This window comes from Ceratotherium simum, chromosome 8, assembly GCF_057802395.1.
Source record: "Ceratotherium simum simum isolate JZ-2026a chromosome 8, ASM5780239v1, whole genome shotgun sequence".
Classification (NCBI taxonomy): Eukaryota; Metazoa; Chordata; class Mammalia; order Perissodactyla; family Rhinocerotidae; genus Ceratotherium; species Ceratotherium simum.
In genome coordinates, this window is record NC_141907.1 from 35278875 (window position 1) to 35291240 (window position 12366).

Below are 12366 nucleotides of genomic sequence, written 5' to 3' on the forward strand. Positions count from 1 at the left end.
GCTTCTGGAGAGGGTACTGGAATACGGATTCTCTATTTTATTATGAGCCTTTTAGTATCATTTTAGCTTTGAAGCTATGCATATGTATTACTTTGATGAAAAAGAGACTTAAAAATAAATAACTTACTGAATCTATAATCACTGAGTCAGGTGTTCTTCCAGTGAAAACAAAATTCAATTGCTTGGCTGCTCTGACCAGTGCTCCCTCATCTGTTTCAGGAAAATAGGTGAAAGCAAATACATGGTGAAAAAAATTATCTCAAATACAAGAGAAATACATTACTGTAATATAATTTTGTTTAATTTTAAAAGAATTAAAATTCTTTTTAATCTGGCCCTTGTTATTGAAACCCATTTCTTTTTAAATTATATGACAATGCCAAAGGAATGAGTAGAATAATCTTAAGGATCTGAGACACATATAGACGTCAGAGTTCTATTTCTGAAGATTAAGTCTCACTGTTAGTCATACACACCTAAGAAGGAAAATTTAAATGCACCCCTTGTTCCAGGCGTAGTCTCCAGAAAACTTTCTCAAAATGAATGACACAAAATTGCCTTCTTACATTTTATGCTTTTCCTCCTAAAAGGTTGAATGTAGAAAAACTAATACTGCTAATTGAGGATTCAATTTAAATGGATAAAAATGAATTGATGCTTTATTTTATTATGTATTATTTACTTTCATCGCTATGTTATCTCAAACTTTCTTTTTGCTGAGGGTAGGTAGGGTGTGGGATAAGAAAACATTCACATAGTTTCTATCCTAACGATATGAGATATAACATTTCTTATGCTTTTAGGAATTTGGTAAATTCTACAAGGTCAACAGGTGCTGTTTAGAATACAGTTTAAAATACAACAAATTTCTCCAAAGTGTGTTTCTTCTTTCCTAAAAATCTTACAATCATCAAGTTGACTATTTACCCAATTTTACATTGAAAATAGGTCTAAAATTAAGCCTAAGTATTAAATATTGATAACTGTGCTAATACATACTTTATGGAATCCCTTCAAATGTGTAAACTTTCCTCATCCAAATAAATACATAACAAGCTCCTTAATTATCATTTTCCAAAAGAGGAAAGCAAAACTGGTGTTCTAAAATGGATGCTCTTTAGGCAAACGGATCTTCCTTTTCCTGTCTGCTTATGTGCAAAAACAGTTTATGACTAATAGTTTATTCTTAGTTATTTATAAAGAAGGGAAAATTTACTATGTGCATATAAAAAAGTACTTTTTACTTGTGTGAATTTTGTTATTCAAATTTCCATATAATTTATGTCATATACCAAAAATTACATATATAAAGTTATGTATTTTAACATATACATTTAACGCTGAAAGTCATTTTTTCTAATTAGGAAATAAAATTTTTTATCTAAAAAACGTAACTTGGTAATTTTACTTTTTCAAATTAAATAGATTTCCTAGACAGTCTCAAATTTCAGAACAATTTTCTACCAAAAAAATACATCTCAACTGCTTCATTTGTACCTGGAGATGATGCTTGATAAATAATCTTATCGCCTTCTCGCTCTGGTACTGCTGTGTGACAAACTGCCATCATTGTAAGAAATTCACATATTATAGGTGCAGTTGGCTGTAAGAAATAAACACATAATTTAGCCCTTTTCATTTAAACATCTTGACACTAATGACAGCAACATTACTTCATGTCTATCTTTTAAGAGCAAAGATGTTAAGCACTGACGGTGTGAGGGTACAGTCAACTAAAAAGCCAACATCTATTATGAAGAAAATACATTTTAAACTAAAGTTATTCATTCTTGCACTGTCTCATCCATTTTCTAAACATTTATATAGGACAACTTTGTGCTGTCAAATAGTACAGTGAAAAGGTAGATATGATTGAATCCTGTTCTCAGAAGACAGGAGAGAAACTCTAAAATATTCCTCTACCTGGTTCTAAGACCTGACCAGATTTAAATTTTAGGCATCTGATCTCACTGTGGTTCCACTACTTTGGGTTGGGGTGATGACGGCAGGGGATTCCTCTGTAATGCTTTGTCCTTCTTCTCTCCCAAAATGGCAACCTTAACCTGATAAATGTTTTACTAAATAAAAAAGAATTGACTGAGCAATTCCTATGTACAACGGACTCTTATAGCCTGAGGAAGACATAAAAGGAGATCCTTTCTACTTTTCTCCTTTCTATAGGAGAAAAGAAGCCAGATCTTTTAAATGAAACATCTTCCTGTAAGGCTCCTGATGAAGAGAAATGTCATTCAAATTAACAAAGAAAAAATACTCCACTATGGTCTTGGACTAAAAAAAAAAAAACGAAACAGAATGAAGTGATTGGAAAGGTAAATCAGAACACTATTTGAAAATCTGTGTTCAGGCTAGAACAGAGACAAAACAGACATGGTCTCTAATATGTGAAGCTCAGACTTGTGGGGAAGACAGAACACAAATAAATACACAGTATAATTTATTTATAGTGCGGAAAAGGCTATAGAGAGAACGTGCAACTATCATGTAATGTGATTTGGGTCAGTCTGTGGTTGTTCTCAAGATAATATGATATTTAAGCTGATGAGGTTTCAACCTCATGAACAACTGAGCAAAGAGTCTTCCACAGAGAAGGAATCAGATATGATTGAAAAGGTCCCAAAGAAGGAAAGAAAATAAAGTGTGTTTGAGAAAATAAAAGAAAGCCAGTGTCACTTGAGGAGAAAGAAAGGGAGAGTGGCTCCGAGTGAAGTTGGTAACTTAGCAGGGGCCAGATCATTTAACTTTGTAAGTTAAGAAGGAAGCCAGAGAATGGTTTGACATGGAGAAGTGATGGGACTTGATTTCCATTTGCATCATTCCAGTTGCCATGTGCAACAAGAACTGGAGGGGAGTAAAAATGGAAATAAGGAGACTGGTTAGGAGGTTATTATGGTTATCCACATGGGGGATGCTGATAGTCTGGATCAGGGTAGTGAAAGTGAGAATGACATGAAGATGACATTCAGGATGTATTCTAGAAGTCAGCATTGACAAGGGCTTGGCGACTCCTTATAGATCTGGAGATGGAGGGAAAGCAGGTATCAAAAGCAACCCTTAAGTTCCAAGAAAGAGTATAGATAGGTGATGGTGCAATTTACTGAACCTGAGAACACAAGAGGGGAGAGGTGGTCTAGGTCTAGGTCTAGGTTTTGTGGATCCTGAAGCTAATATTTTGTTGAAGGTTCTCAATAAAAAAGAATACAAAAATAACCATATGAACACATTGCTAGGGCCCCACCCAGGGGCACAGGTGGTAAGTTCATCTGTACAAGAGAGGGAGCATGTTTTAGGGTAATGATTACAAGTTCAAGTTTTCACACACTGAGCTTGCAACAATTGTGAGAAAAAATTCTGTGGTTTAAACTCTAGGAGACCATATCACTGGATCTGATGGAATTTTAATAAGTGTCAGTCACTTCGTAAGTGGAATGTTCACATTGGGCGGCAGATGTCTGAAGTTCTTATTGTATAGATTTGGTACTGGCCTATAATTTCGAGCAGGTAATTCATTTCTACAGATATTTTGAAATTGTTAATACGAAATTGCTTCAGATGAATAGAGTTCGATAATTATTTAATATAAAACATTTTTAAAAGACAGAACATTGATTGAATATTCTGACATTCATCTAATGATGAATTCATAATGAAGTAAAAAGGATTCAGCAATAACAGATTTTGATAATTATTAAAAATGATCATGAAACTAAAAGAAAAGGGATACACATATAAACATGGAAGATAATTCAGAGAAACACTCATTGGTTTTCATTCATTAATGAAAAGATAATGGTTTTATGTTGCTTACATGATTATTTTGGAGGTTTTCCAGCAATGATGAATCACTAAATGATTTTTCATCTCCAAACTGTGAGCTCTGCCTAAACAGGAAAAGAAATGGAGCAAACCTGGTTCATTTATACAAGCCTACTGACCTATTTGTAACTTACTTGTAAAATTAACATTATGCCTACAAACCCTTAACAGATTAAATATAATTTAGTCTGCTTTCTAAATAAGACATCATTGATTTATGATTGAGTCATAAAATATTTTCAACCAGTCTAAAATGTGACAGACTTTTGCAGTGCGATGAAAAACAGTATCTTATAGTTCATTTTCCTGGAGTAAAATTATATTGTAGCCTCATGAAATTAAAAAAATTAATTTAAAAAACGTAATAAAACTGCTAAAATACCTGGAATTGAATTTCTTCTACTTCCATAATTTTTTTAAGTTTTTAGAATTTTGAGAATTAATGAAGTTATTATAAAAAATATTGATTCTTTTACTTTAGCCTATGAGATATCTTCATTTATATTAACACTACATAATTATCATACAAAATATAAAAACATGAACAATAAACGATTTACATATTTTATCAACATCTATCACTAACAAATATCTGATATATTTATGTACATATCACATTTGTTCTGTATATACAAGAACAAATCATAAAAATGTATGGGATTTTTTGTGCTGTGGCTATCTTCAGATCAGCAAACACATTATGTACTTCATATGAATCAAACAGAGTCAGAACTACCTCTGTAATCCAGCTATTATTAATCTCATGGCCCATGATTTAATATTAAAACGTTGAGATTCAAAGGAAGAACAAGGAATATTTCAGTGGGAATGTCAAACCCAAAGGGTACACTTTGCAATGCTCAGTGAAAATATATACATCTAAGCTTTTGTGCATAGAAGAAAATTTCAGAATTCACTGAAGAAAAAATAATGTGTCCAATACTAAATAACTGTAATCCAGAAAGCTTTCAATCACAATTTTTACAGGTTACAAAGGGTATTATCAATGCCTATGTGTCAAACATCAAGGGTTTCATATTTTAAAGTCAGTAGCTTCAAAGGAAGGAGAAGTCATTGAAGAAAAACAGAATTTGAAGTAATTGAACACACACAACATTGTCAATATATTTTTCCCATAAACCAAGGAGGAAGTTAGAACATTTATAATATATCTTTATTTACACGTAGTCATTTGGTCTATTAATTCTCAAAATTATAATATAATACATCTTTATTAGCATGTAGTAGTTTAGTGTTCTCAAAATACCCCTGGGAGGTAGAATAAATACATTATTATTATTATTATTATCATTCCTCCTCCTCTAGTTTTAAAGATGGAGGGAAAAATCCAAGAACTTTTAAATGACGTATCAATGGGCAGACAGAAAAATTAGCATACATTTCTTCTTCAAATACTATCGCTGCTTAAAAATAGTTTATTATTTGGGGTGCCATATAATCTCTCCATTTTTAAAATGTATTCATTAATGGTTCTTAGTTATAGTTTCCTATTTATTTGTTAGATAAATTGAAATGTCAAGGTATATTCACAGTAACATCTTGCATGTGAAGGTCTATTTTCTTCCCAAAGAATTCTAGACTAAAAGCCTTTATAAATCTGAAGATATGCCTTATTAATCTCACCAGTAATTCTTTCATTTTATAAATCATAGTTACCATAATTGATATAACTTTCAAATGTATTTATAACAAATAACACTGGAAATGCAATTGAAATATTTACATGAACACATTCCACCCTCCATTCACCAATGAAGGCTTTCACCATGGATAATGCTAAATAAGAACGCTTCTCCCAGCAAGCGGCTGCCTTTCCAAGGTCAGAAAAACCATAAACAACTCATCAGCTGATCATACAGTCTGGGTTGGATAACTCAGGCATGGAGCTCTCACCACCCTTCTCCGAAATCTTACAAAACATTCACTTTTAGTAAAAGTAAACAGATAAAATTAGGAAGCTCACGTCATTTCATAACAAGAACCAACTATATTAAAAGTAAAAGCAATAGTTTAAACTGTTAGTTGACAAAACTATACAAATTTGAAAACGACTCACAGGTAAAAATGTAAGCAACATCTACATTTTGTTAAATTTTTCCATAGAAATTTTCAAGTGACACTTGGCTCGACAAGGAGACAAAGAAATGCTGGTGTTTTGTAAGAAGCAATAGGCAGGGAGTGCAACAGTTAAGGAGAAAAATGAGCTGTTAGCCAACTCATAAAATTGCAGCTTCTTTCAGGCTGATTTAAAAGCTATGATACATTGTAAATAATTATTTCCTAATCTTACAAAAATGAAGAATCCCCATAGCGATAAAAATTAAGAGAAAATTCAGAATGCATAGGGCTTAATTAATATTAGCTATTTTCATATATGACAGTATGGACTATGAAATTTTTTTAAATTCAAAATATGTCATCAAGAAAGTCATCAGAAAAAAAGAAAAAAATTTGGATCCATGCTTTTCACCTTAAACCAAGGAGGTTTTCCAGCATGGATGAACAATTTAATAAAAGTACTACAGACATGGGAAAATTCTAAAAATAACTTAGGAGTGGGAAAAGCCTAAGTTTCATACATAATTCAGAAAACCAAAAAAAATCGATAAATCTGACTGCATAAAGCTAAAACACTTCTGCAGAGCAAAAACTATTGCAAGCACAGTCAAAAGCCAAAGGACAAACTGGGAGAAAAATATTCCCAACTGATATCATGCAAGTTAATTTCCATAAAATAGAAAGAACTCAGAAATCAGTATAAAAAAAGAAAAGTTCAACAATGCAGTAGAACAACGAGCAAAAGGTATAAACATACAGTTCACAGAGAAGGCAATACAAGTGGCTTTAAATATAAGTTCAATCTTATCCCACAATGAGAGAAATGAAATTTAAATTTATCGACTTGGCAGAAATAAAGTTTGACAACTCCGTGCTGTTGTGATTATGGAAAAAGTTAAATCATGTATCACTGGTGAGAATGAAAACTAGTATAACTTCTAAAAAGGGCAATTGGGAAATTTCTATCAAAATTTAAAATGCATCTATCCTTTGATCTAGTAATTCCAGGTCTAGGAATTTATATGTTATTTATGTGGTACAAAGTGCTGTATGTACAAATTCATTCTTTGCAGCACTTTTTTAATAGCAAAAGATTAGAAATAACCCCAGTTCTATCAGGAACGTTGCTTTAAAAAATTGTGGTACATCCACATAACAGAACACCATACAAAAAACGGGAAGCTCTTCATGGAATATCAACAAATCTCAAAAGAAAAACTGGTACAAAACAGTGTGTACAGTACGCATCACTTTTTGTAAAAACATGAGAGAAAAAAATACATGCATATATATGTGTAGAGTAGATCTGGAAAGATATACCTGAAATTGGTTACACTGGCTGCCTTCAGGAGGAGAAATGGAGGGCTCTAAGACAGGGAGCTCTTTACATCCTTTGAATTTATAACATGGTAACATATTATAAACTTAAAAAATAAATCAAATTTAAAATAGAAATTAAAAACCGGAACAAAATCCATGTCAGCCACCTGAAATATACACACACCCTCCATATAAACTAAATGTATACATTATATACATACACATACTACACACATGTACACACAGAAAGACCAAGGCGGTGTGACTGTAAAGCACTATTTTTTGAAAGGATCTGCACCTCCTGCTTTTGAACAGTGCTACTGGCTCCAAATCAAAATTCCTTAAAGGAGATTCCTTAAGGAGATCTCCCTTAAAGGGAGATGTAATTTTTAGAAATGAATTTTGTTATGCACAGTCAGGTCCAGTCAGGTCCAAGAATTTAAACAAGTGATTGAATTCAATAATATTTTTGTTAGACACTGGTTTTGACCAAAGAAATGAGATTCACTTTCTGTGTGGCTCAAAGTATTTCTGAAAGCAATTACAAAAGAGGAGGTCCAAAAACATTCTGTAAAACAGCTGCGTCATTGGAATAAATAAATTACCTGTCAAAGTGACTACTTTGAAGACTAACACTAATTTGGATGTGTTAGATCTCATTATTATACAGTACACCTGGAAGAATGTTTTAGTGAGCCTAGCTGTTGAAGCAGACGAATACCACTTATTCCATACATAATTATAGACCAGAATAAAAGGAGAAAATAAATAAGACTAGAAAATAGTATTATCCATTGATATTAGGATAATACTAAAAACCACAGTGAAATGACTAAGCACAGAATACTTTAAGGTAATCCTTCTGGAGAATCACGCTCACTAGCATTAACTTAAAAAAAACTATCAGAAAGAATAATATGGAACTATATTAAACAGTTAAGAAAAACAAATACGTTATCTGGGATTTGTTTCAAAATACTAGTGGGGGAAAGGTGTAGATGAATTGAAACTGGTCTTGAGTGCGTACTACTTAAGTAAGTGGATGGGCACATCTGTCTACCTTTGTTTGTTTGAAATTTTCCACAGTAAGTGTTAGAAAAAGAAAAAAATGGTTATAGAAATACATAGTTTTGAAAAATAATCATATCTTACGGCTTCACGAATGCTGAGAACAAGCCGATTTTTTTTTTTTCTCCAATGGTAGATTTTTAACAGAAAAGAATTAATCTGGAAGTTTATATGTTAGCTTATGGTACTTGGCAATAACAAGAAAACCATACCAATTTTGAAGTGGCTACTGGTTGGGAGATGATTTTATCTCTGTAAACTATTTATATTAATATACTTAAGCAAGCAGAGCTACAGCCATCATCCAATTATCTTTAACATCAAGAGAGGATGTTGGAAAGAGTTACTAAATTATAGGTTTGCCTTCCAAGGTGACTAAATGTAAAATAACCTACATACATTTAAGTGTTAAATATCATGTGTTTTTTTAACTTGACATTTTTGTGGTGACTATGGTTTAAGTAGGACAGTAAAGTATATACAGGCCACAAGTCTCACATATGGAATTCAATGAAATTCACATTGAAAGGTGAAGCTGCTGACAGATAGGAATGAACTTTCATATTTTGGATTTACACAGTCATCTACAGTCTCTAGTTTACCCTGAAGACCAGCACATCAAGATGTGGTCAGGTGCCTGGAGCACAGGATTCAACCAGGATTGCCTTTTAATCTTGGTTTCATTGGCAATATGAAACCAACTGGATGAGACTGGGGGGATGCCAGATCCACGAATGTGCAAAATTGTGCCCCCCATGCTAACTTTTCTCAAGTTAAATTTCACCTGCTCTTGCTACCTTAACAAAACAAGAAAGAAACAAAGAAAAATAAAACGACTGAAACAGCAAGGATATCTTGTGCTCTAAAAGCAAATATTCTTTAAAGTTCTTTCAAGTCTATAGGATGTAATGTGACCAGCACCTACTTTACAACCAGGTTGAACGAGGTTTTAACTCTGGCTTCCATGTTTACTGGTTGTATACTTTGGGGCAAGTTACATAATAGCTTCTTTGCCTAAATTTCACCAACTTTAAAATGGTCATGTCAATCATAACTCCTTAAATATGTCATGAAGATCAAGTGAGAGACGTCAGAGCTAACACTCTCTATGAGCTTGCTAAGTCCAGTCACTACTCCAAGCACTTTAAAAACAGAACTCAATCTTCACAACCTCCCTGTGATGTCTATATTCTACCAGATGAGGATAGGCAGGTAGAGAGATCAGGTAACTTGTTCAAGGGCACCAGGAGGATGAGGGTGTGAACTTGGGGGTCAGAATCCACAGTCTGCATCTCTGACCATTGCACAGGACCCAGGACACAACAGAAGCTCAAGTAGAATCCGTTCCTTCATCTTTGTGGTCTCCAGGTAACTATTTGATAGATGGGGAATCAAAGCATTTATTTAAAATAAAGCTCACTTTTTTATAAAGGTGGCAAAAGCCTTCCCTAGTGTTTTCTTTAAAATATCATTAATATCTAAGTTTTTAAGTAACTGCAGGTGGAATTGTACAAACAATTTACAAAAAAGCTGGCATTTTTTATTTGGAGTTATCTGGTTTAGAATATCAAATATCAGATTTTCCAAAAGGGTGTTTCACAAAAAGAACTTCTTAACTTAGGAAAAATAACATCCTCGTTTTCCAACAGTGATAAAAGTCATGAAACCTCTATCAAAAGCAGAATATTTTAAATGACCTGAGTAAACAAACAACAATTTTTAAAATTTCTATTCAACCTTAACAAAAATATGGTAAAGGTAATTTCCTTAAGAGTAAATGAGTTATCGTAGAAAAATGTGTATTAATTCTACGTTAATGAACAGTGTTTAAAATTAATAGAATTACGTTAATGTTACAGAAAGCAACAAATAAAAAGATATAGCCAAAATTTCAACTACACTCTTGAAGGATTAAATAAAAGAGAATATTTATGCCATTAAACTTGAATTATCTACCAACAGTAAGATGCTTTGGCCCATTTAAAAAATACTAAAAATTATTCAGTTGTGTGTAGGTGTCGAAATGTATGATATTCCAAACAATGACCTTAAACGTGATGACTCATCAGTTATCACATGAACCAAACAGCTGCCTCTGTCACTACCCTAGGTATTATGAGGTTTACTGTGAATTGTTACCAAGGCTCCACTTTATTGAAATAAAATCCATGCTGAAAAATATTAAATGATGCTATTAGATTTCTATGCATATTGGAAATGAGGCTTAATTATAAAACACATGTGTAATCTGAAAATAAAAACATAACCACTAAGAAAACCACAATATTTTCTATAGTTACCAGCATTAAAAGAACCTGTTTTCTGAAATTTTGCCACCAAATCATGATGAATTATAGAAATATCAAAATAAACTTAGACCATCCTAAATGAAAATGTAAATCCACAGAGTGGGGGGATTTTAAGGTAAGACAAACAGAAAGCCCAAAAAGTATTGAAATTCAGCTTATAAAATGCCATCTTATTTTAATAATTCTAAAATTAATTATATTCTAGTTAACTATGGTCCTTGGTAGCACAGTCTTCCAACATCTGTCCCAGACATTTCATTAAAAAGAAAATTCAGGGGCTGGCCGGGTGGCATAAGCGGTTAAGTGCGCGCGCTCTGCTTCAGTGGGCCAGGGTTCGCAGGTTCGGATCCCGGGTGCGCACCGACGCACCGCTTGTCAAGCCACGTTGTGGAGGCGTCCCATGTAAAGTAGAGGAAGATGGGCACGGATGTTAGCCCAGGGCCAATCTTCCTCAGGAAAAAGAGGAGGATTGGCATTGGATGTTAGCTCAGGGTTGATCTTCCTCACACACACACACAAAAAATTCATTTCCTAGCCCCCAAGCAGATTTAGTAAATGAATGAAAAGAAACGTAAAGGAATTAATTGTCCACTGCTTGGATATGTTTCAGTAGCCTTCCTGGGGCTCTGTAGAGTACGTAAGTAGTGGCAGAAGGTGGCAGTGCTGAGCTAAAAAACCTAAGAAAGCTTCTGGAGCTGCAACTGAAATCTTAGGTAGTCCACAGCCCAGGAACTCCAAGTTGATCATCACAGACTTTATTACAGATACATAATATAAAATTCTAACAAGCCTAACCTTTAAGTTAAATGTTTATAAAATGACTGAGGGTTATTCAACAGGAAATCACAGATAGTCCATGGTTTTCAAGAAATACCTACTTTACAGCATTGTCACCCTACCTGATCAGTAATGCTTTTTTCAAAAGTAGTGAAATGTGTCTAGCAAAACAATAACGTGCAAATCTTTTAAAGGAATCAATGAGACAGAAAGGTCCATGCAGCTTACCATTCATCAGGAGAGCAGCCATAATCCTCAGGTTCAGGGACATGGCTTCAGAAAGCAAGAGGAGGGATAGAAAGAGAGGAAAAAATAATCACAGAAAGGCTGGAAACATAAAAAGATGAATAAGGGAAGTACTGAAAGACAGATCTCAAAAAATTTAAGAAAATGAACTTTTAGTTGATTCTGAAAGAATGGCAGTTAGTATAGTAAGTAGAACATGATTTATGGTAACTAGGCAGGTTTACAAAGTTGTTCTATAACTGGATAGCCAACTTGCCTCTTTGCCATGAAATTTACTGATTTTATGCACAGAATTCAGTATTCAGTAGGAAATATCTGAACTTAGCAGTTTAAATACATGCTAAAGCCAACAGAAAATTAACCACATATTGTATACTCAGAATAAAATGTTTTAATAAAACAACATGCTAATACCCACAAACTATCACACTGATAAAATTTGCCAAATACATTTTAGAAGTAAATTTGACTACCACGAGGTTATGGTTCTTTAAGCAAGCATACTTAAAAGTTAATCACATTTCTATAATTAAAAGGAACCAAATTTTAAAAGATTAACTGATATTCAAATTTTTCTCTTAAACCATAATTCAGTCATGAAACCATTTATCTCAAACAGAAAACACATTTATCAATATGTCAATTTCATCCATTAGCTCATTTGAGCACTAGGAAAGTTTGATTGACATATAGCTTTCATTTCAACCAGCCAGTCACGTATTAATCAGAAGTA

At 33.3% G+C, this 12366-nt stretch overlaps 1 protein-coding gene across 3 annotated transcripts in view; it reads right to left on the minus strand.

Moving 5' to 3' along the window:
* Positions 1-12366, minus strand: part of ATP8A1 (ATPase phospholipid transporting 8A1) — a 219198-nt gene that overhangs the window by 122942 nt on the left and 83890 nt on the right. For all 3 annotated transcript variants that reach the window (XM_087434255.1, XM_004419020.3, XM_087434256.1), the window contains 3 exons: positions 3827-3899; positions 1498-1603; positions 128-210 (listed from right to left, as the gene is read on the minus strand). In XM_087434255.1, the coding sequence (XP_087290381.1) occupies positions 128-210; positions 1498-1603; positions 3827-3899 (262 nt within the window). The remainder of the gene's footprint in view (positions 1-127; positions 211-1497; positions 1604-3826; positions 3900-12366) is intronic.